The sequence below is a fragment of the Paralichthys olivaceus genome, chromosome 7, assembly GCF_024713975.1.
Source record: "Paralichthys olivaceus isolate ysfri-2021 chromosome 7, ASM2471397v2, whole genome shotgun sequence".
Lineage (NCBI taxonomy): Eukaryota > Metazoa > Chordata > Actinopteri > Pleuronectiformes > Paralichthyidae > Paralichthys > Paralichthys olivaceus.
Window position 1 is genome coordinate 16627963 of NC_091099.1, and position 25649 is coordinate 16653611.

The 25649-nt window shown below is 43.0% G+C and overlaps 1 protein-coding gene across 2 annotated transcripts in view; it reads left to right on the forward strand.

Annotated features, from left to right (window-relative positions):
- Nucleotides 1-25649, forward strand: part of reln (reelin) — a 270001-nt gene that overhangs the window by 231770 nt on the left and 12582 nt on the right. For both annotated transcript variants that reach the window (XM_069528562.1, XM_069528563.1), the window contains exons 34-48: nt 20459-20732; nt 20832-20972; nt 21052-21229; nt 21329-21413; nt 21534-21716; nt 21917-22085; nt 22214-22319; nt 22443-22669; nt 22783-23006; nt 23517-23667; nt 23799-24057; nt 24245-24494; nt 24643-24811; nt 24961-25101; nt 25392-25569. In XM_069528562.1, coding sequence (XP_069384663.1) covers nt 20459-20732; nt 20832-20972; nt 21052-21229; nt 21329-21413; nt 21534-21716; nt 21917-22085; nt 22214-22319; nt 22443-22669; nt 22783-23006; nt 23517-23667; nt 23799-24057; nt 24245-24494; nt 24643-24811; nt 24961-25101; nt 25392-25569 — 2735 coding nt within the window. The remainder of the gene's footprint in view (nt 1-20458; nt 20733-20831; nt 20973-21051; nt 21230-21328; nt 21414-21533; nt 21717-21916; nt 22086-22213; nt 22320-22442; nt 22670-22782; nt 23007-23516; nt 23668-23798; nt 24058-24244; nt 24495-24642; nt 24812-24960; nt 25102-25391; nt 25570-25649) is intronic.

Here is a 25649-nt window from a genome sequence, read left to right on the forward strand (position 1 = left end):
GGATGAATACCCATTGGAGCTCAAGATATTCTTCAATAACTTTTTTTCTGTAGGTCATAGAGACTTGGAAGTTGGTTCCATCTCCACTAATGTGGCTATGCCCGATCCATTGGTACCACCCCCGAGCTTCTACGACCTTTGGAAGGGGTAGGGTTAGGGTTGTGATTAGTGTTTGATTTTTTGGTTGTGATTAGGGTTAGGGTTAGGGCTGAAAACCTATAGGAGTTCAAGATATTGTTCAATAACTTTTTTTCTGAAGGTCATAGAGACTTGGAAGTTGGTTCCATCTCCACTAATGTGGCTCTGCCCGATCCATTGGGACCATCCCCGAGCTTCTATGACCTTCGGAAATGGTGAAACCACCAAATCTATAAAAAAAAAGTACAAGATATTTTTGAATAACTTTTCTTCTGAAAGTCCTAGAGACTTGTGCCTTTCATGATTAATAAAGGGTGGCCTGCCACACAACCACACCGAATTTCAGCACGTTTCGAGCAAGCAGCGCAGAGTTATTCCAATTAATCCCTAATATGGGTTAGGGTTGCAATTAGGGTTAGGGTTAGGGTTAGGGTTAGGGTTAGGGTTGCAATTAGGGTTAGGGTTAGGGTTGTGATTAGGGTTAGGGTTAGGGTTGCTATTAGGGTTAGGGTTAGGGATGAATACCCATTGGAGCTCAAGATATTCTTCAATAACTTTTTTTCTGTAGGTCATAGAGACTTGGAAGTTGGTTCCATCTCCACTAATGTGGCTATGCCCGATCCATTGGTACCACCCCCGAGCTTCTACGACCTTTGGAAGGGGTAGGGTTAGGGTTGTGATTAGTGTTTGATTTTTTGGTTGTGATTAGGGTTAGGGTTAGGGCTGAAAACCTATAGGAGTTCAAGATATTGTTCAATAACTTTTTTTCTGAAGGTCATAGAGACTTGGAAGTTGGTTCCATCTCCACTAATGTGGCTCTGCCCGATCCATTGGGACCATCTCCGAGCTTCTATGACCTTCGGAAATGGTGAAACCACCAAATCTATAAAAAAAAAGTACAAGATATTTTTGAATAACTTTTCTTCTGAAAGTCCTAGAGACTTGTGCATTTCATGATTAATAAAGGGTGGCCTGCCACACAACCACACCGAATTTCAGCACGTTTCGAGCAAGCAGCGCAGAGTTATTCCAATTAATCCCTAATATGGGTTAGGGTTGCAATTAGGGTTAGGGTTAGGGTTAGGGTTAGGGTTGCAATTAGGGTTAGGGTTAGGGTTGTGATTAGGGTTAGGGTTAGGGTTGCTTTTAGGGTTAGGGTTAGGGATGAATACCCATTGGAGCTCAAGATATTCTTCAATAACTTTTTTTCTGTAGGTCATAGAGACTTGGAAGTTGGTTCCATCTCCACTAATGTGGCTATGCCCGATCCATTGGTACCACCCCCGAGCTTCTACGACCTTTGGAAGGGGTAGGGTTAGGGTTGTGATTAGTGTTTGATTTTTTGGTTGTGATTAGGGTTAGGGTTAGGGCTGAAAACCTATAGGAGTTCAAGATATTGTTCAATAACTTTTTTTCTGAAGGTCATAGAGACTTGGAAGTTGGTTCCATCTCCACTAATGTGGCTCTGCCCGATCCATTGGGACCATCCCCGAGCTTCTACGACCTTCGGAAATGGTGAAACCACCAAATCTATAAAAAAAAAGTACAAGATATTTTTGAATAACTTTTCTTCTGAAAGTCCTAGAGACTTGTGCATTTCATGATTAATAAAGTGTGGCCTGCCACACAACCACACCGAATTTCAGCACGTTTCGAGCAAGCTGCGCAGAGTTATTCCAATTAATCCCTAATATGGGTTAAGGTTGCAATTAGGGTTAGGGTTAGGGTTAGGGTTAGGGTTGCAATTAGGGTTAGGGTTAGGGTTGTGATTAGGGTTAGGGTTAGGGTTGCTATTAGGGTTAGGGTTAGGGATGAATACCCATTGGAGCTCAAGATATTCTTCAATAACTTTTTTTCTGTAGGTCATAGAGACTTGGAAGTTGGTTCCATCTCCACTAATGTGGCTATGCCCGATCCATTGGTACCACCCCCGAGCTTCTACGACCTTTGGAAGGGGTAGGGTTAGGGTTGTGATTAGTGTTTGATTTTTTGGTTGTGATTAGGGTTAGGGTTAGGGCTGAAAACCTATAGGAGTTCAAGATATTGTTCAATAACTTTTTTTCTGAAGGTCATAGAGAATTGGAAGTTGGTTCCATCTCCACTAATGTGGCTCTGCCCGATCCATTGGGACCATCCCCGAGCTTCTACGACCTTCGGAAATGGTGAAACCACCAAATCTATTAAAAAAAAGTACAAGATATTTTTGAATAACTTTTCTTCTGAAAGTCCTAGAGACTTGTGCATTTCATGATTAATAAAGGGTGGCCTGCCACACAACCACACCGAATTTCAGCACGTTTCGAGCAAGCGGCGCGGAGTTATTCCAATTAATCCCTAATATGGGTTAGGGTTGCGATTAGGGTTAGGGTTAGGGTTAGGGTTAGGGTTGCAATTAGGGTTAGGGTTAAGGTTGTGGTTAGGGTTAGGGTTAGGGTTGCTATTAGGGTTAGGGTTAGGGATGAATACCCATTGGAGCTCAAGATATTCTTCAATAACTTTTTTTCTGTAGGTCATAGAGACTTGGAAGTTGGTTCCATCTCCACTAATGTGGCTATGCCCGATCCATTGGTACCACCCCCGAGCTTCTACGACCTTTGGAAGGGGTAGGGTTAGGGTTGTGATTAGTGTTTGATTTTTTGGTTGTGATTAGGGTTAGGGTTAGGGCTGAAAACCTATAGGAGTTCAAGATATTGTTCAATTACTTTTTTTCTGAAGGTCATAGAGACTTGGAAGTTGGTTCCATCTCCACTAATGTGGCTCTGCCCGATCCATTGGGACCATCCCCGAGCTTCTACGACCTTCGGAAATGGTGAAACCACCAAATCTATTAAAAAAAAGTACAAGATATTTTTGAATAACTTTTCTTCTGAAAGTCCTAGAGACTTGTGCATTTCATGATTAATAAAGTGTGGCCTGCCACACAACCACACCGAATTTCAGCACGTTTCGAGCAAGCAGCGCGGAGTTATTCCAATTAATCCCTAATATGGGTTAGGGTTGCAATTAGGGTTGGGTTAGGGTTAGGGTTGCAATTAGGGTTAGGGTTAGGGTTGTGATTAGGGTTAGGGTTAGGGTTGCTATTAGGGTTAGGGTTAGGGATGAATACCCATTGGAGCTCAAGATATTCTTCAATAACTTTTTTTCTGTAGGTCATAGAGACTTGGAAGTTGGTTCCATCTCCACTAATGTGGCTATGCCCGATCCATTGGTACCACCCCCGAGCTTCTACGACCTTTGGAAGGGGTAGGGTTAGGGTTGTGATTAGTGTTTGATTTTTTGGTTGTGATTAGGGTTAGGGTTAGGGCTGAAAACCTATAGGAGTTCAAGATATTGTTCAATAACTTTTTTTCTGAAGGTCATAGAGACTTGGAAGTTGGTTCCATCTCCACTAATGTGGCTCTGCCCGATCCATTGGGACCATCCCCGAGCTTCTACGACCTTCGGAAATGGTGAAACCACCAAATCTATTTAAAAAAAGTACAAGATATTTTTGAATAACTTTTCTTCTGAAAGTCCTAGAGACTTGTGCATTTCATGATTAATAAAGTGTGGCCTGCCACACAACCACACCGAATTTCAGCACGTTTCGAGCAAGCAGCACGGAGTTATTCCAATTAATCCCTAATATGGGTTAGGGTTGCAATTAGGGTTAGGGTTAGGGTTAGGGTTGCTATTAGGGTTAGGGTTAGGGATGAATACCCATTGGAGCTCAAGATATTCTTCAATAACTTTTTTTCTGTAGGTCATAGAGACTTGGAAGTTGGTTCCATCTCCACTAATGTGGCTATGCCCGATCCATTGGTACCACCCCCGAGCTTCTACGACCTTTGGAAGGGGTAGGGTTAGGGTTGTGATTAGTGTTTGATTTTTTGGTTGTGATTAGGGTTAGGGTTAGGGCTGAAAACCTATAGGAGTTCAAGATATTGTTTAATAACTTTTTTTCTGAAGGTCATAGAGACTTGGAAGTTGGTTCCATCTCCACTAATGTGGCTCTGCCCGATCCATTGGGACCATCCCCGAGCTTCTACGGCCTTCGGAAATGGTGAAACCACCAAATCTATAAAGAAAAGTACAAGATATATTTGAATAACTTTTTTTCTGAAAGTCATAGAGACTTGGGCATTTCATGATTGAGAAAGGGTAGCCTGCCACGCAACCACACCGAATTTCAGTACGTTTCGAGCAAGCAGCGCAGAGTTATTCCAATTAATCCCTAATATGGGTTAGGGTTGCAATTAGGGTTAGGGTTAGGGTTGTGATTAGGGTTAGGGTTAGGGATGAGTACCCATTGGAGATCAAGATATTCTTCCATAACATTTTTTCTGTAGGTCATAGAGACTTGGAAGTTGGTTCCATCTCCACTAATGTGGGTATGCCCGATCCATTGGTACCACCCACGAGCTTCTACGACCTTTGGAAGGGGTAGGGTTAGGGTTGTGATTAGTGTTTGCTTTTTGGGTTGTGATTAGGGTTAGGGTTAGGGATGAAAACCTATAGGAGTTCAACATATTCTTCCATAACTTTTTCTCTGAAGGTCATAGAGACTTGGAAGTTGGTTCCATGTCCACTAATGTGGCTCTGCCCGATCCATTGGGACCACCCCCGAGCTTCTACGACCTTTGGAAGGGGTAGGGTTAGGGTTGTGATTAGTGTTTGATTTTTTGGTTGTGATTAGGGTTAGGGTTAGGGTTAGGGTTAGGGTTGCAATTAGGGTTAGGGTTAGGGTTGTGATTAGGGTTAGGGTTAGGGTTGCTATTAGGGTTAGGGTTAGGGATGAATACCCATTGGAGCTCAAGATATTCTTCAATAACTTTTTTTCTGTAGGTCATAGAGACTTGGAAGTTGGTTCCATCTCCACTAATGTGGCTATGCCCGATCCATTGGTACCACCCCCGAGCTTCTACGACCTTTGGAAGGGGTAGGGTTAGGGTTGTGATTAGTGTTTGATTTTTTGGTTGTGATTAGGGTTAGGGTTAGGGCTGAAAACCTATAGGAGTTCAAGATATTGTTCAATAACTTTTTTTCTGAAGGTCATAGAGACTTGGAAGTTGGTTCCATCTCCACTAATGTGGCTCTGCCCGATCCATTGGGACCATCCCCGAGCTTCTACGACCTTCGGAAATGGTGAAACCACCAAATCTATTAAAAAAAAGTACAAGATATTTTTGAATAACTTTTCTTCTGAAAGTCCTAGAGACTTGTGCATTTCATGATTAATAAAGTGTGGCCTGCCACACAACCACACCGAATTTCAGCACGTTTCGAGCAAGCAGCGCGGAGTTATTCCAATTAATCCCTAATATGGGTTAGGGTTGCAATTAGGGTTAGGGTTAGGGTTAGGGTTGCTATTAGGGTTAGGGTTAGGGATGAATACCCATTGGAGCTCAAGATATTCTTCAATAACTTTTTTTCTGTAGGTCATAGAGACTTGGAAGTTGGTTCCATCTCCACTAATGTGGCTATGCCCGATCCATTGGTACCACCCCCGAGCTTCTACGACCTTTGGAAGGGGTAGGGTTAGGGTTGTGATTAGTGTTTGATTTTTTGGTTGTGATTAGGGTTAGGGTTAGGGCTGAAAACCTATAGGAGTTCAAGATATTGTTCAATTACTTTTTTTCTGAAGGTCATAGAGACTTGGAAGTTGGTTCCATCTCCACTAATGTGGCTCTGCCCGATCCATTGGGACCATCCCCGAGCTTCTACGACCTTCGGAAATGGTGAAACCACCAAATCTATTAAAAAAAAGTACAAGATATTTTTGAATAACTTTTCTTCTGAAAGTCCTAGAGACTTGTGCATTTCATGATTAATAAAGTGTGGCCTGCCACACAACCACACCGAATTTCAGCACGTTTCGAGCAAGCGGCGCGGAGTTATTCCAATTAATCCCTAATATGGGTTAGGGTTGCAATTAGGGTTAGGGTTAGGGTTAGGGTTGTGATTAGGGTTAGGGTTAGGGTTGCTATTAGGGTTAGGGTTAGGGATGAATACCCATTGGAGCTCAAGATATTCTTCAATAACATTTTTTCTGTAGGTCATAGAGACTTGGAAGTTGGTTCCATCTCCACTAATGTGGCTATGCCCGATCCATTGGTACCACCCCCGAGCTTCTACGACCTTTGGAAGGGGTAGGGTTAGGGTTGTGATTAGTGTTTGATTTTTTGGTTGTGATTAGGGTTAGGGTTAGGGCTGAAAACCTATAGGAGTTCAAGATATTGTTCAATAACTTTTTTTCTGAAGGTCATAGAGACTTGGAAGTTGGTTCCATCTCCACTAATGTGGCTCTGCCCGATCCATTGGGACCATCCCCGAGCTTCTACGACCTTCGGAAATGGTGAAACCACCAAATCTATTAAAAAAAAGTACAAGATATTTTTGAATAACTTTTCTTCTGAAAGTCCTAGAGACTTGTGCATTTCATGATTAATAAAGTGTGGCCTGCCACACAACCACACCGAATTTCAGCACGTTTCGAGCAAGCAGCGCGGAGTTATTCCAATTAATCCCTAATATGGGTTAGGGTTGCAATTAGGGTTAGGGTTAGGGTTAGGGTTGTGATTAGGGTTAGGGTTAGGGTTGCTATTAGGGTTAGGGTTAGGGATGAATACCCATTGGAGCTCAAGATATTCTTCAATAACTTTTTTTCTGTAGGTCATAGAGACTTGGAAGTTGGTTCCATCTCCACTAATGTGGCTATGCCCGATCCATTGGTACCACCCCCGAGCTTCTACGACCTTTGGAAGGGGTAGGGTTAGGGTTGTGATTAGTGTTTGATTTTTTGGTTGTGATTAGGGTTAGGGTTAGGGCTGAAAACCTATAGGAGTTCAAGATATTGTTCAATAACTTTTTTTCTGAAGGTCATAGAGACTTGGAAGTTGGTTCCATCTCCACTAATGTGGCTCTGCCCGATCCATTGGGACCATCCCCGAGCTTCTATGACCTTCGGAAATGGTGAAACCACCAAATCTATAAAAAAAAAGTACAAGATATTTTTGAATAACTTTTCTTCTGAAAGTCCTAGAGACTTGTGCATTTCATGATTAATAAAGGGTGGCCTGCCACACAACCACACCGAATTTCAGCACGTTTCGAGCAAGCAGCGCAGAGTTATTCCAATTAATCCCTAATATGGGTTAGGGTTGCAATTAGGGTTAGGGTTAGGGTTAGGGTTAGGGTTGCAATTAGGGTTAGGGTTAGGGTTGCTTTTAGGGTTAGGGTTAGGGATGAATACCCATTGGAGCTCAAGATATTCTTCAATAACTTTTTTTCTGTAGGTCATAGAGACTTGGAAGTTGGTTCCATCTCCACTAATGTGGCTATGCCCGATCCATTGGTACCACCCCCGAGCTTCTACGACCTTTGGAAGGGGTAGGGTTAGGGTTGTGATTAGTGTTTGATTTTTTGGTTGTGATTAGGGTTAGGGTTAGGGCTGAAAACCTATAGGAGTTCAAGATATTGTTCAATAACTTTTTTTCTGAAGGTCATAGAGACTTGGAAGTTGGTTCCATCTCCACTAATGTGGCTCTGCCCGATCCATTGGGACCATCCCCGAGCTTCTACGACCTTCGGAAATGGTGAAACCACCAAATCTATTAAAAAAAAGTACAAGATATTTTTGAATAACTTTTCTTCTGAAAGTCCTAGAGACTTGTGCATTTCATGATTAATAAAGTGTGGCCTGCCACACAACCACACCGAATTTCAGCACGTTTCGAGCAAGCTGCGCAGAGTTATTCCAATTAATCCCTAATATGGGTTAAGGTTGCAATTAGGGTTAGGGTTAGGGTTAGGGTTAGGGTTGCAATTAGGGTTAGGGTTAGGGTTGTGATTAGGGTTAGGGTTAGGGTTGCTATTAGGGTTAGGGTTAGGGATGAATACCCATTGGAGCTCAAGATATTCTTCAATAACTTTTTTTCTGTAGGTCATAGAGACTTGGAAGTTGGTTCCATCTCCACTAATGTGGCTATGCCCGATCCATTGGTACCACCCCCGAGCTTCTACGACCTTTGGAAGGGGTAGGGTTAGGGTTGTGATTAGTGTTTGATTTTTTGGTTGTGATTAGGGTTAGGGTTAGGGCTGAAAACCTATAGGAGTTCAAGATATTGTTCAATAACTTTTTTTCTGAAGGTCATAGAGACTTGGAAGTTGGTTCCATCTCCACTAATGTGGCTCTGCCCGATCCATTGGGACCATCCCCGAGCTTCTACGACCTTCGGAAATGGTGAAACCACCAAATCTATTAAAAAAAAGTACAAGATATTTTTGAATAACTTTTCTTCTGAAAGTCCTAGAGACTTGTGCATTTCATGATTAATAAAGTGTGGCCTGCCACACAACCACACCGAATTTCAGCACGTTTCGAGCAAGCAGCGCGGAGTTATTCCAATTAATCCCTAATATGGGTTAGGGTTGCAATTAGGGTTAGGGTTAGGGTTAGGGTTGCTATTAGGGTTAGGGTTAGGGATGAATACCCATTGGAGCTCAAGATATTCTTCAATAACTTTTTTTCTGTAGGTCATAGAGACTTGGAAGTTGGTTCCATCTCCACTAATGTGGCTATGCCCGATCCATTGGTACCACCCCCGAGCTTCTACGACCTTTGGAAGGGGTAGGGTTAGGGTTGTGATTAGTGTTTGATTTTTTGGTTGTGATTAGGGTTAGGGTTAGGGCTGAAAACCTATAGGAGTTCAAGATATTGTTCAATAACTTTTTTTCTGAAGGTCATAGAGACTTGGAAGTTGGTTCCATCTCCACTAATGTGGCTCTGCCCGATCCATTGGGACCATCCCCGAGCTTCTACAACCTTCGGAAATGGTGAAACCACCAAATCTATTTTAAAAAAGTACAAGATATTTTTGAATAACTTTTCTTCTGAAAGTCCTAGAGACTTGTGCATTTCATGATTAATAAAGTGTGGCCTGCCACACAACCACACCGAATTTCAGCACGTTTCGAGCAAGCGGCGCGGAGTTATTCCAATTAATCCCTAATATGGGTTAGGGTTGCAATTAGGGTTAGGGTTAGGGTTAGGGTTGCAATTAGGGTTAGGGTTAGGGTTGTGATTAGGGTTAGGGTTAGGGTTGCTATTAGGGTTAGGGTTAGGGATGAATACCCATTGGAGCTCAAGATATTCTTCAATAACTTTTTTTCTGTAGGTCATAGAGACTTGGAAGTTGGTTCCATCTCCACTAATGTGGCTATGCCCGATCCATTGGTACCACCCCCGAGCTTCTACGACCTTTGGAAGGGGTAGGGTTAGGGTTGTGATTAGTGTTTGATTTTTTGGTTGTGATTAGGGTTAGGGTTAGGGCTGAAAACCTATAGGAGTTCAAGATATTGTTCAATAACTTTTTTTCTGAAGGTCATAGAGACTTGGAAGTTGGTTCCATCTCCACTAATGTGGCTCTGCCCGATCCATTGGGACCATCCCCGAGCTTCTACGACCTTCGGAAATGGTGAAACCACCAAATCTATTAAAAAAAAGTACAAGATATTTTTGAATAACTTTTCTTCTGAAAGTCCTAGAGACTTGTGCATTTCATGATTAATAAAGTGTGGCCTGCCACACAACCACACCGAATTTCAGCACGTTTCGAGCAAGCAGCGCGGAGTTATTCCAATTAATCCCTAATATGGGTTAGGGTTGCAATTAGGGTTAGGGTTAGGGTTAGGGTTGCAATTAGGGTTAGGGTTAGGGTTGTGATTAGGGTTAGGGTTAGGGTTGCTATTAGGGTTAGGGTTAGGGATGAATACCCATTGGAGCTCAAGATATTCTTCAATAACTTTTTTTCTGTAGGTCATAGAGACTTGGAAGTTGGTTCCATCTCCACTAATGTGGCTATGCCCGATCCATTGGTACCACCCCCGAGCTTCTACGACCTTTGGAAGGGGTAGGGTTAGGGTTGTGATTAGTGTTTGATTTTTTGGTTGTGATTAGGGTTAGGGTTAGGGCTGAAAACCTATAGGAGTTCAAGATATTGTTCAATAACTTTTTTTCTGAAGGTCATAGAGACTTGGAAGTTGGTTCCATCTCCACTAATGTGGCTCTGCCCGATCCATTGGGACCATCCCCGAGCTTCTACGACCTTCGGAAATGGTGAAACCACCAAATCTATTAAAAAAAAGTACAAGATATTTTTGAATAACTTTTCTTCTGAAAGTCCTAGACTTGTGCATTTCATGATTAATAAAGTGTGGCCTGCCACACAACCACACCGAATTTCAGCACGTTTCGAGCAAGCAGCGCGGAGTTATTCCAATTAATCCCTAATATGGGTTAGGGTTGCAATTAGGGTTAGGGTTAGGGTTAGGGTTGCTATTAGGGTTAGGGTTAGGGATGAATACCCATTGGAGCTCAAGATATTCTTCAATAACTTTTTTTCTGTAGGTCATAGAGACTTGGAAGTTGGTTCCATCTCCACTAATGTGGCTATGCCCGATCCATTGGTACCACCCCCGAGCTTCTACGACCTTTGGAAGGGGTAGGGTTAGGGTTGTGATTAGTGTTTGATTTTTTGGTTGTGATTAGGGTTAGGGTTAGGGCTGAAAACCTATAGGAGTTCAAGATATTGTTTAATAACTTTTTTTCTGAAGGTCATAGAGACTTGGAAGTTGGTTCCATCTCCACTAATGTGGCTCTGCCCGATCCATTGGGACCATCCCCGAGCTTCTACGGCCTTCGGAAATGGTGAAACCACCAAATCTATAAAGAAAAGTACAAGATATTTTTGAATAACTTTTCTTCTGAAAGTCCTAGAGACTTGTGCATTTCATGATTAATAAAGTGTGGCCTGCCACACAACCACACCGAATTTCAGCACGTTTCGAGCAAGCAGCGCGGAGTTATTCCAATTAATCCCTAATATGGGTTAGGGTTGCAATTAGGGTTAGGGTTAGGGTTAGGGTTGCAATTAGGGTTAGGGTTAGGGTTGTGATTAGGGTTAGGGTTAGGGTTGCTATTAGGGTTAGGGTTAGGGATGAATACCCATTGGAGCTCAAGATATTCTTCAATAACTTTTTTTCTGTAGGTCATAGAGACTTGGAAGTTGGTTCCATCTCCACTAATGTGGCTATGCCCGATCCATTGGTACCACCCCCGAGCTTCTACGACCTTTGGAAGGGGTAGGGTTAGGGTTGTGATTAGTGTTTGATTTTTTGGTTGTGATTAGGGTTAGGGTTAGGGCTGAAAACCTATAGGAGTTCAAGATATTGTTTAATAACTTTTTTTCTGAAGGTCATAGAGACTTGGAAGTTGGTTCCATCTCCACTAATGTGGCTCTGCCCGATCCATTGGGACCATCCCCGAGCTTCTACGGCCTTCGGAAATGGTGAAACCACCAAATCTATAAAGAAAAGTACAAGATATATTTGAATAACTTTTTTTCTGAAAGTCATAGAGACTTGGGCATTTCATGATTGAGAAAGGGTAGCCTGCCACGCAACCACACCGAATTTCAGTACGTTTCGAGCAAGCAGCGCAGAGTTATTCCAATTAATCCCTAATATGGGTTAGGGTTGCAATTAGGGTTAGGGTTAGGGTTGTGATTAGGGTTAGGGTTAGGGATGAGTACCCATTGGAGATCAAGATATTCTTCCATAACATTTTTTCTGTAGGTCATAGAGACTTGGAAGTTGGTTCCATCTCCACTAATGTGGCTCTGCCCGATCCATTGGGACCACCCCCGAGCTTCTACGACCTTTGGAAGGGGTAGGGTTAGGGTTGTGATTAGTGTTTGATTTTTTGGTTGTGATTAGGGTTAGGGTTAGGGCTGAAAACCTATAGGAGTTCAAGATATTGTTCAATTACTTTTTTTCTGAAGGTCATAGAGACTTGGAAGTTGGTTCCATCTCCACTAATGTGGCTCTGCCCGATCCATTGGGACCATCCCCGAGCTTCTACGACCTTCGGAAATGGTGAAACCACCAAATCTATTAAAAAAAAGTACAAGATATTTTTGAATAACTTTTCTTCTGAAAGTCCTAGAGACTTGTGCATTTCATGATTAATAAAGTGTGGCCTGCCACACAACCACACCGAATTTCAGCACGTTTCGAGCAAGCAGCGCGGAGTTATTCCAATTAATCCCTAATATGGGTTAGGGTTGCAATTAGGGTTAGGGTTAGGGTTAGGGTTGCAATTAGGGTTAGGGTTAGGGTTGTGATTAGGGTTAGGGTTAGGGTTGCTATTAGGGTTAGGGTTAGGGATGAATACCCATTGGAGCTCAAGATATTCTTCAATAACTTTTTTTCTGTAGGTCATAGAGACTTGGAAGTTGGTTCCATCTCCACTAATGTGGCTATGCCCGATCCATTGGTACCACCCCCGAGCTTCTACGACCTTTGGAAGGGGTAGGGTTAGGGTTGTGATTAGTGTTTGATTTTTTGGTTGTGATTAGGGTTAGGGTTAGGGCTGAAAACCTATAGGAGTTCAAGATATTGTTCAATAACTTTTTTTCTGAAGGTCATAGAGACTTGGAAGTTGGTTCCATCTCCACTAATGTGGCTCTGCCCGATCCATTGGGACCATCCCCGAGCTTCTACGACCTTCGGAAATGGTGAAACCACCAAATCTATTAAAAAAAAGTACAAGATATTTTTGAATAACTTTTCTTCTGAAAGTCCTAGACTTGTGCATTTCATGATTAATAAAGTGTGGCCTGCCACACAACCACACCGAATTTCAGCACGTTTCGAGCAAGCAGCGCGGAGTTATTCCAATTAATCCCTAATATGGGTTAGGGTTGCAATTAGGGTTAGGGTTAGGGTTAGGGTTGCTATTAGGGTTAGGGTTAGGGATGAATACCCATTGGAGCTCAAGATATTCTTCAATAACTTTTTTTCTGTAGGTCATAGAGACTTGGAAGTTGGTTCCATCTCCACTAATGTGGCTATGCCCGATCCATTGGTACCACCCCCGAGCTTCTACGACCTTTGGAAGGGGTAGGGTTAGGGTTGTGATTAGTGTTTGATTTTTTGGTTGTGATTAGGGTTAGGGTTAGGGCTGAAAACCTATAGGAGTTCAAGATATTGTTTAATAACTTTTTTTCTGAAGGTCATAGAGACTTGGAAGTTGGTTCCATCTCCACTAATGTGGCTCTGCCCGATCCATTGGGACCATCCCCGAGCTTCTACGGCCTTCGGAAATGGTGAAACCACCAAATCTATAAAGAAAAGTACAAGATATTTTTGAATAACTTTTCTTCTGAAAGTCCTAGAGACTTGTGCATTTCATGATTAATAAAGTGTGGCCTGCCACACAACCACACCGAATTTCAGCACGTTTCGAGCAAGCAGCGCGGAGTTATTCCAATTAATCCCTAATATGGGTTAGGGTTGCAATTAGGGTTAGGGTTAGGGTTAGGGTTGCAATTAGGGTTAGGGTTAGGGTTGTGATTAGGGTTAGGGTTAGGGTTGCTATTAGGGTTAGGGTTAGGGATGAATACCCATTGGAGCTCAAGATATTCTTCAATAACTTTTTTTCTGTAGGTCATAGAGACTTGGAAGTTGGTTCCATCTCCACTAATGTGGCTATGCCCGATCCATTGGTACCACCCCCGAGCTTCTACGACCTTTGGAAGGGGTAGGGTTAGGGTTGTGATTAGTGTTTGATTTTTTGGTTGTGATTAGGGTTAGGGTTAGGGCTGAAAACCTATAGGAGTTCAAGATATTGTTTAATAACTTTTTTTCTGAAGGTCATAGAGACTTGGAAGTTGGTTCCATCTCCACTAATGTGGCTCTGCCCGATCCATTGGGACCATCCCCGAGCTTCTACGGCCTTCGGAAATGGTGAAACCACCAAATCTATAAAGAAAAGTACAAGATATATTTGAATAACTTTTTTTCTGAAAGTCATAGAGACTTGGGCATTTCATGATTGAGAAAGGGTAGCCTGCCACGCAACCACACCGAATTTCAGTACGTTTCGAGCAAGCAGCGCAGAGTTATTCCAATTAATCCCTAATATGGGTTAGGGTTGCAATTAGGGTTAGGGTTAGGGTTGTGATTAGGGTTAGGGTTAGGGATGAGTACCCATTGGAGATCAAGATATTCTTCCATAACATTTTTTCTGTAGGTCATAGAGACTTGGAAGTTGGTTCCATCTCCACTAATGTGGCTCTGCCCGATCCATTGGGACCACCCCCGAGCTTCTACGACCTTTGGAAGGGGTAGGGTTAGGGTTGTGATTAGTGTTTGATTTTTTGGTTGTGATTAGGGTTAGGGTTAGGGCTGAAAACCTATAGGAGTTCAAGATATTGTTCAATTACTTTTTTTCTGAAGGTCATAGAGACTTGGAAGTTGGTTCCATCTCCACTAATGTGGCTCTGCCCGATCCATTGGGACCATCCCCGAGCTTCTACGACCTTCGGAAATGGTGAAACCACCAAATCTATTAAAAAAAAGTACAAGATATTTTTGAATAACTTTTCTTCTGAAAGTCCTAGAGACTTGTGCATTTCATGATTAATAAAGTGTGGCCTGCCACACAACCACACCGAATTTCAGCACGTTTCGAGCAAGCAGCGCGGAGTTATTCCAATTAATCCCTAATATGGGTTAGGGTTGCAATTAGGGTTAGGGTTAGGGTTAGGGTTGCAATTAGGGTTAGGGTTAGGGTTGTGATTAGGGTTAGGGTTAGGGTTGCTATTAGGGTTAGGGTTAGGGATGAATACCCATTGGAGCTCAAGATATTCTTCAATAACTTTTTTTCTGTAGGTCATAGAGACTTGGAAGTTGGTTCCATCTCCACTAATGTGGCTATGCCCGATCCATTGGTACCACCCCCGAGCTTCTACAACCTTCGGAAATGGTGAAACCACCAAATCTATTAAAAAAAAGTACAAGATATTTTTGAATAACTTTTCTTCTGAAAGTCCTAGACTTGTGCATTTCATGATTAATAAAGTGTGGCCTGCCACACAACCATACCGAATTTCAGCACGTTTCGAGCAAGCAGCGCGGAGTTATTCCAATTAATCCCTAATATGGGTTAGGGTTGCAATTAGGGTTAGGGTTAGGGTTAGGGTTGCTATTAGGGTTAGGGTTAGGGATGAATACCCATTGGAGCTCAAGATATTCTTCAATAACTTTTTTTCTGTAGGTCATAGAGACTTGGAAGTTGGTTCCATCTCCACTAATGTGGCTATGCCCGATCCATTGGTACCACCCCCGAGCTTCTACGACCTTTGGAAGGGGTAGGGTTAGGGTTGTGATTAGTGTTTGATTTTTTGGTTGTGATTAGGGTTAGGGTTAGGGCTGAAAACCTATAGGAGTTCAAGATATTGTTCAATAACTTTTTTTCTGAAGGTCATAGAGACTTGGAAGTTGGTTCCATCTCCACTAATGTGGCTCTGCCCGATCCATTGGGACCATCCGCGAGCTTCTACGACCTTCGGAAATGGTGAAACCACCAAATCTATTTAAAAAAAGTACAAGATATTTTTGAATAACTTTTCTTCTGAAAGTCCTAGAGACTTGTGCATTTCATGATTAATAAAGTGTGGTCTGCCACACAACCACACCGAATTTCAGCACGTTTCGAGCAAGCAGCGCGGAGTTATTCCAATTAATCCCTAATATGGGTTAGGGTTGCAATTAGGGTTAGGGTTAGGGTTAGGGTTGCAATTAGGGGATTAGGGTTAGGGTTGTGATTAGGGTTAGGGTTAGGGTTGCTATTAGGGTTAGGGTTAGGGATGAATACCCATTGGAGCTCAAGATATTCTTCAATAACTTTTTTTCTGTAGGTCATAGAGACTTGGAAGTTGGTTCCATCTCCACTAATGTGGCTATGCCCGATCCATTGGTACCACCCCCGAGCTTCTACGACCTTTGGAAGGGGTAGGGTTAGGGTTGTGATTAGTGTTTGATTTTTTGGTTGTGATTAGGGTTAGGGTTAGGGCTGAAAACCTATAGGAGTTCAAGATATTGTTCAATAACTTTTTTTCTGAAGGTCATAGAGACTTGGAAGTTGGTTCCATCTCCACTAATGTGGCTCTGCCCGATCCATTGGGACCATCCCCGAGCTTCTACGACCTTCAGAAATGGTGAAACCACCAAATCTATTTAAAAAAAGTACAAGATATTTTTGAATAACTTTTCTTCTGAAAGTCCTAGAGACTTGTGCATTTCATGATTAATAAAGTGTGGCCTGCCACACAACCACACCGAATTTCAGCACGTTTCGAGCAAGCAGCACGGAGTTATTCCAATTAATCCCTAATATGGGTTAGGGTTGCAATTAGGGTTAGGGTTAGGGTTAGGGTTGCAATTAGGGTTAGGGTTAGGGTTGTGATTAGGGTTAGGGTTAGGGTTGCTATTAGGGTTAGGGTTAGGGATGAATACCCATTGGAGCTCAAGATATTCTTCAATAACTTTTTTTCTGTAGGTCATAGAGACTTGGAAGTTGGTTCCATCTCCACTAATGTGGCTATGCCCGATCCATTGGTACCACCCCCGAGCTTCTACGACCTTTGGAAGGGGTAGGGTTAGGGTTGTGATTAGTGTTTGATTTTTTGGTTGTGATTAGGGTTAGGGTTAGGGCTGAAAACCTATAGGAGTTCAAGATATTGTTTAATAACTTTTTTTCTGAAGGTCATAGAGACTTGGAAGTTGGTTCCATCTCCACTAATGTGGCTCTGCCCGATCCATTGGGACCATCCCCGAGCTTCTACGGCCTTCGGAAATGGTGAAACCACCAAATCTATAAAGAAAAGTACAAGATATATTTGAATAACTTTTTTTCTGAAAGTCATAGAGACTTGGGCATTTCATGATTGAGAAAGGGTAGCCTGCCACGCAACCACACCGAATTTCAGTACGTTTCGAGCAAGCAGCGCAGAGTTATTCCAATTAATCCCTAATATGGGTTAGGGTTGCAATTAGGGTTAGGGTTAGGGTTGTGATTAGGGTTAGGGTTAGGGATGAGTACCCATTGGAGATCAAGATATTCTTCCATAACATTTTTTCTGTAGGTCATAGAGACTTGGAAGTTGGTTCCATCTCCACTAATGTGGCTCTGCCCGATCCATTGGGACCACCCCCGAGCTTCTACGACCTTTGGAAGGGGTAGGGTTAGGGTTGTGATTAGTGTTTGATTTTTTGGTTGTGATTAGGGTTAGGGTTAGGGCTGAAAACCTATAGGAGTTCAAGATATTGTTCAATTACTTTTTTTCTGAAGGTCATAGAGACTTGGAAGTTGGTTCCATCTCCACTAATGTGGCTCTGCCCGATCCATTGGGACCATCCCCGAGCTTCTACGACCTTCGGAAATGGTGAAACCACCAAATCTATTAAAAAAAAGTACAAGATATTTTTGAATAACTTTTCTTCTGAAAGTCCTAGAGACTTGTGCATTTCATGATTAATAAAGTGTGGCCTGCCACACAACCACACCGAATTTCAGCACGTTTCGAGCAAGCAGCGCGGAGTTATTCCAATTAATCCCTAATATGGGTTAGGGTTGCAATTAGGGTTAGGGTTAGGGTTAGGGTTGCAATTAGGGTTAGGGTTAGGGTTGTGATTAGGGTTAGGGTTAGGGTTGCTATTAGGGTTAGGGTTAGGGATGAATACCCATTGGAGCTCAAGATATTCTTCAATAACTTTTTTTCTGTAGGTCATAGAGACTTGGAAGTTGGTTCCATCTCCACTAATGTGGCTATGCCCGATCCATTGGTACCACCCCCGAGCTTCTACAACCTTCGGAAATGGTGAAACCACCAAATCTATTAAAAAAAAGTACAAGATATTTTTGAATAACTTTTCTTCTGAAAGTCCTAGACTTGTGCATTTCATGATTAATAAAGTGTGGCCTGCCACACAACCACACCGAATTTCAGCACGTTTCGAGCAAGCAGCGCGGAGTTATTCCAATTAATCCCTAATATGGGTTAGGGTTGCAATTAGGGTTAGGGTTAGGGTTAGGGTTGCTATTAGGGTTAGGGTTAGGGATGAATACCCATTGGAGCTCAAGATATTCTTCAATAACTTTTTTTCTGTAGGTCATAGAGACTTGGAAGTTGGTTCCATCTCCACTAATGTGGCTATGCCCGATCCATTGGTACCACCCCCGAGCTTCTACGACCTTTGGAAGGGGTAGGGTTAGGGTTGTGATTAGTGTTTGATTTTTTGGTTGTGATTAGGGTTAGGGTTAGGGCTGAAAACCTATAGGAGTTCAAGATATTGTTCAATAACTTTTTTTCTGAAGGTCATAGAGACTTGGAAGTTGGTTCCATCTCCACTAATGTGGCTCTGCCCGATCCATTGGGACCATCCCCGAGCTTCTACGACCTTCGGAAATGGTGAAACCACCAAATCTATTAAAAAAAAGTACAAGATATTTTTGAATAACTTTTCTTCTGAAAGTCCTAGAGACTTGTGCATTTCATGATTAATAAAGTGTGGTCTGCCACACAACCACACCGAATTTCAGCACGTTTCGAGCAAGCAGCGCGGAGTTATTCCAATTAATCCCTAATATGGGTTAGGGTTGCAATTAGGGTTAGGGTTAGGGTTAGGGTTGCAATTAGGGGATTAGGGTTAGGGTTGTGATTAGGGTTAGGGTTAGGGTTGCTATTAGGGTTAGGGTTAGGGATGAATACCCATTGGAGCTCAAGATATTCTTCAATAACTTTTTTTCTGTAGGTCATAGAGACTTGGAAGTTGGTTCCATCTCCACTAATGTGGCTATGCCCGATCCATTGGTACCACCCCCGAGCTTCTACGACCTTTGGAAGGGGTAGGGTTAGGGTTGTGATTAGTGTTTGATTTTTTGGTTGTGATTAGGGTTAGGGTTAGGGCTGAAAACCTATAGGAGTTCAAGATATTGTTCAATAACTTTTTTTCTGAAGGTCATAGAGACTTGGAAGTTGGTTCCATCTCCACTAATGTGGCTCTGCCCGATCCATTGGGACCATCCCCGAGCTTCTACGACCTTCAGAAATGGTGAAACCACCAAATCTATTTAAAAAAAGTACAAGATATTTTTGAATAACTTTTCTTCTGAAAGTCCTAGAGACTTGTGCATTTCATGATTAATAAAGTGTGGCCTGCCACACAACCACACCGAATTTCAGCACGTTTCGAGCAAGCAGCACGGAGTTATTCCAATTAATCCCTAATATGGGTTAGGGTTGCAATTAGGGTTAGGGTTAGGGTTAGGGTTGCTATTAGGGTTAGGGTTAGGGATGAATACCCATTGGAGCTCAAGATATTCTTCAATAACTTTTTTTCTGTAGGTCATAGAGACTTGGAAGTTGGTTCCATCTCCACTAATGTGGCTCTGCCCGATCCATTGGGACCATCCCCGAGCTTCTACGGCCTTCGGAAATGGTGAAACCACCAAATCTATAAAGAAAAGTACAAGATATATTTGAATAACTTTTTTTCTGAAAGTCATAGAGACTTGGGCATTTCATGATTGAGAAAGGGTAGCCTGCCACGCAACCACACCGAATTTCAGTACGTTTCGAGCAAGCAGCGCAGAGTTATTCCAATTAATCCCTAATATGGGTTAGGGTTGCAATTAGGGTTAGGGTTAGGGTTGTGATTAGGGTTAGGGTTAGGGATGAGTACCCATTGGAGATCAAGATATTCTTCCATAACATTTTTTTTGTAGGTCATAGAGACTTGGAAGTTGGTTCCATCTCCACTAATGTGGGTATGCCCGATCCATTGGGACCACCCACGAGCTTCTATGATCTTCGGAAATGGTGAAACCACCAAATCTATAAAGAAAAGTACAAGATATATTTGAATAACTTTTTTTCTGAAAGTCATAGAGACTTGGGCATTTCATGATTGAGAAAGGGTAGCCTGCCACGCAACCACACCGAATTTCAGTACGTTTCGAGCAAGCAGCGCAGAGTTATTCACCCTATGGTGAATATGAGTTGGAGTTGCAATTAGGGTTAGGGTTGTGATTAGGGTTAGGGTTAGGGATGAGTACCCATTGGAGATCAAGATATTCTTCCATAACTTTTTTTCTGTAGGTCATAGAGACTTGGAAGTTGGTTCCATCTTCACTAATGTGGGTATGCCCGATCCATGGGTACCACCAATGAGCTTCTATGACCTTTGGAAGGGGTAGGGTTAGGGTTGTGATTAGTGTTTGATTTTTGGGTTTTGATTAGGGTTAGGGTTAGGGATGAAAACCTATAGGAGTTCAACATATTCTTCGATAACTGTTTTTCTGAAGGTCATAGAGACTTGGACGTTGGTTCCAAGTTACCATCCTCCATTGTTACCATCCCCAAGCTTCTTCGTCTGTAGACACTAGAATCAGGTTAATGATTAGGAAATGAATGTTGCTGTCACTCTGTGTCTGCAGAGAAGCCAAGGTATGCAGAGAGCTGGGACTTTGAGGTGTCTGGCTCGTCATTCCTGCAGTTTGAGCTGAGTATGGGATGCAGCAAGTCCACTTCCTTCTCCCACGGCGTGCGGCTGGAGTACTCCACAGACTGCGGCCGCCACTGGTCTCTCCTTACTCCAGAGTGTGTTCCCCCAGCCATTGGGTGCGCCGGTTATACCCAGAGTTCTATCTATACCTCGACCCAGTACAAGCACTGGAGGAGGATCACCGTCTATCTGCCCAGTGCTGCTAAGTATGTGTTTTATAATTAGAATTAATGAACATCATTTGCTCAAAGTGCATAAATTGCTGAACCGACTCTTTGTTATAACTTCCTGTTAAATCTCCTTAGCTCCCCCAGAACTCGGTTCCGTTGGATCCAGACCCACTTCACCCCAGGAGCAGAAGGATGGGCTCTAGATAACGTGCTACTTGCCCCTGGCTGTCCCTGGATGTGCTCTGGACATGGTCTGTGTGACAATGGACGTTGTGTGTAAGTATAAAATCTTTACATATATTTCTTTTGTAAGTAAATGTTACGTACCCTTACTTTTTATCTCTTTCTCGCACAGGTGTGACAAGGGTTATGGAGGTGCACACTGTGTGCCTTTAGCTCCTTTGCCATCTGTGCTGAGAGAGGACTTTAATGAGAACCTGCAGCAGGAGACCTGGCCCGAGGTGTACGGAGCAGAGAGGGGAACTCTGAGCGGAGAGCCTCTTAAATCTGGCACTGCCCTCATCTTCAAAGGGGTAAGAGGTCTTATCATGCAGACGACATCAAGAGCAGTAAAAATACTGTTAAAAAACATATATACTTGAGTTCTGTAATCCTTGTTTGTTTGTTTGCAGGATGGTCTGCGAATGATAGTATCACGGGATCTGGACTGCACGAACACTCTCTACATTCAGTTCTCCTTTAAATTCATCACTAAAGGTACCACATTATTTTTTTATTTGTATTTTTAAAGCTATTTTCTGTATGATTGATTTAAAATGTGTATATGTAGGGTTTTTTTCTTGAATGTTGGTGTAACAGTTCATCTTTTTTTTTTAGGTGTCCCAGAGCGCTCCCACTCAGTGCTGCTGCAGTACTCGGTGAACGGAGGGATTAGCTGGCTGCTGCTGGATGAGTTTTACTTCCCTGCCTCCACTGACACGCTCTTCCTTCACCTGCCTCTGCCAGCCAGTGCTCAGACCAACGCCACCCGCTTCAGACTCTGGCAGCCGTACAACAGCGGTGAGTGGACACACTATTTGAAAGCAGAGTAAAACTATTCACATCTCCTGACTGTTTTTCTCTCATGTTTCTGAGCTTTCCTTGTCTTTACATCTCTCGTCCCCTAAACGCTAGGTCACATTTGCATGTTCCCACACACAGCCATCTTTAGAACAAATTTCCTCAGTGTGTAATACTCTCTACAATATTATGCCCTTCAGGTAAGAAGGAGGAGGTGTGGGTGATAGATGATCTCATCATTGATGGCAGCTCCTTAAACAACCCACCAGTGGTGATAGACAGCTTTGATGAAGGCCCCAATGATTCCAACTGGCTGTTCTTCCCCGGGGGAAACACTGGCCTCTACTGCCCCTACCAGAAGACTGGCCTGTAAGAAAAAAACAGCACTTACCTTCTTGATGACGAGGTGTCGTGATTTGCATGTTTTGTTTTTGCGTCAACCCAAATGATGCTAAAACTTATATGTCTATGTGGATTTGTGTGTGTGTGTCCTGCAGGGAGCAGGATGAGTCAGCCATGGTTTTCGTCTCCAGCGAGCTTGGAGAGCACTCTATTACCACCAGGGACATTGACGTAAATGAGAACACCATCATCCAGTTTGAGGTGAACAAACACGGCCTCGATGACTTCTTCTCCAAAGCAACAATGAAAATATTGATTCATTTAGGATGTGAATCATGGCTCATCATCTTAGTTAATGTTGTTTATATATTTATGTTTCTCCAGATTAATGTTGGCTGCACAGCTGAGAGCTCCTCTGCCAACCCAGTGCGTCTTGAGTTCTCTCGGGACTTTGGTGCCACGTGGCACCTTCTGGTGCCTCTTTGTGCCGGTGGGCCACAGCCCTCATCACTGTGCTCCACAGAGCTCCACCCTGCAAGCATCTATTTCCCTGGCACAACTCAGGGCTGGAGGAGGGAGGTCATTCACTTCGGCAAGCTTCGTCTCTGTGGGTAAGGACTCGATACCTACAGCTGATGAGCAAAACTCAAGGGAAATCTTTTTCAAGAAACAGTTTCAATTCCGAATAATATCCTAACAAGACAGCATTTTAACCTCCATGCAGGTCTGTGAGGTTCCGTTGGTTCCAGGGTTTCTTCTCAACTGGCTCTGCTCCTCCAACGTGGGCACTGGACAACATCTACATAGGCCCACAGTGTCAGGACATGTGCAATGGCCACGGGGCTTGTATTGGTGGCTCCCACTGTGCATGTGACCCTGGCTATTCTGGACCAGACTGTTCTGTGCCTGACACCCCCAACCCTGACTTCCTCAAGGAGGACTTTGAAGGTAACACTAACATGCAGGTGCTCAGTCCAGACAACTGGTATTTACATCCGCTTTAAGTGATCTGATCACAAGTGTTCAGTAAGATCAGGTGTGAACTCACCCAAGACACATTGACGATCCATTCGAGGTCAGATCCCTCAAACCACCATGAGGCCTGGGACACATGTGGACACATTCTTTTAGCTGTGTGAACACAAATGCACCCTGGGCCACATTGAAATTAAAATGTGATGTGAGTTTCAAATTACATTTTTTACACTACTCCATTAATAATATCCTAATAATTTTGATTATATATTTGCTTTTTTGATATTTTTATATATAAGATATTGCAATATATATTTACATATTTTGCAATAGGTATTAGATTTATTATACCTAGAATGATTGCAGTTTTTTGAAGCATTGCATTATTTTTATATATATACAGTATATGATGAATTTATGATTGTGTGTTTTCTGTTTTGTTGCTTTCTTTGCATGTGTTTGTGTACAAACGTGTGCCTCTAGGGGGAGCTGTGGATGCTGAGCGTTTTAAACAACTCAGCGGTGGAAAACCATCCAGGAAATGTGGCATCATGTCAAGTGGGAACCACCTGTTCTTCAGCGAGGACGGCCTGCGGATGTTGGTGTCTAATGACATGGACCTCTCAAATGCCAGGTAAGAGCCACTGTCATACCGGGAAAATTGAATTTTTTTGCCAACTTGACCACAAAATACCATTCAATTCTTTGTTGTTGAATTTACAGTCTTCAGTCATCATCCCATGTGTTAATGTCCACACTCTCTAGGTTTGTTCAATTCTTCCTGCGTCTCGGCTGTGGAAAGGCGGCTCCAGACCCTCGCTCTCAGCCTGTTTTGCTGCAATTCTCTGTGGATGGCGGTCTCACCTGGGGACTCCTCCAGGAATTTCTCTTCAGCAACAGCAGTAATCAGGCTCGCTTGGTGGCCCTGGAGATCCCACTGCGTGCCCGCACATCCTCCACTCGTCTCCGCTGGTGGCAGCCCTCTGAGAACGGACACTTTTATAGTCCATGGGTTATTGACCAGGTGCGTTTGAACATCTGTCCAATCATAAGGCTTTTAATCATTTTCTTTCAAGCATTGAAAGATAATGGCTGCAATGCATGCCATGATTGTTTTATCTGTCATTCCTCTGTCAAATCCCATGTGAATTTCATTTCTACCTTTTCTGCTTTCCCTGCATCAACTATGCAATTCATCTTTGATTCCATAGGTGGTGGTAGGTGGCAGTGCTAGTGGCTGGGGACCTTTGGAAGATGACTTCTCCTCGATCGATGGCCGCTCGTGGCTCCTTCACCCTGGAGGAACCCGGATGCCTGTTTGTGGCTCTGATGGACCTGCTTTTGCATTCATAGAGAAGTCCAACACTCGCTATGCTGTTACCACTGACATCAGTTTGGGACAAGACGCCTTCATCCAATTTGACTTTTCTGCTTCTTGCTCTGTCACCAACTCCTGCTACTGTAAGAAAAAGAAAATTTGTGTCTGCATTAAAAAATCAATAGCCATCCACTAATTTAATAATGATATTATTATATTGATTTTATTATTTGTTTGCAGATTAATGAATTCAAATCATTTTGAATTTGTATTTGTCTTCTTTCTATGCAGCTGTGGAGTTGGAGTATTCTCTGGATCTGGGTCTGACCTGGCAGCCTGTGGTCCGAGACTGTCTGCCTACAAGCCCTGACTGCTCCTCATACACCCTGCAGAGGCTGCTGGTGTCTGACACATTCAACAAGTGGGGACGCATCACCCTGCCGATCCCATCATATGTCAGGTCAGCACTGTTCTTTACTCACACACAGGACCAAACTTGTGCCACTTATAATCTGATACCACAGTATGTTTCAGCTTAGGTCCATGGTTTTTAATTTATTTTAGCATTTATTTTAGTCATGTATCTGTGACATATATATATTTCTTTAGGTCTCCAGCCACCAGGTTCCGTTGGTTCCAGCAGGCTCCCTTTGACAAGCAGCAGACGTGGGCTCTGGATAACCTCTACATTGGAGACGGCTGCCCGGACATGTGCTCTGGACATGGCCGCTGCCAACAGAGCTCCTGTGTGTAAGTAACAGCAGCTGTTAGCAATGAGCAGTGAGGTGTGAATGAGAGCTTGAAAGTTTTGGGGCAAAACAGCCAATTCTAATGAACAATGTTGTTTAGCTCATATTATTTATGTGCAGACTGTTATTATTGCTTTTTATCGTTTGTGCTTGATGTTTTTATACAATCACATAAAGCTATTTATATTTTTATTGCAGTATTAAAGTCAATAAATGAACAGACTAATCATAACCAGATGGCCACTTCATCTTTGAATATAATTATTTGCATCTGACTCCTCCGTCCTCCAGGTGTGACGCAGAGTGGGGCGGAGAGTACTGTGACGAGCCCGTGGTTCCTCTGCCGTCTCAGCTGAAGGACAGCTTCAGCCGAGCTCCCTCACTCAGCCACTGGCACATTTTAACTGGTGGGAAGCTCAGCACTGTGTGTGGAGCCGTTGCCTCTGGTGCTGCCCTGCACTTCAGTGGCGTAAGTATACATCTGCCTCTGATTTAATTAAATCCTTCATTATGGCATGTTCTAGCTGTCGTATTCTGAAATACTGTTTA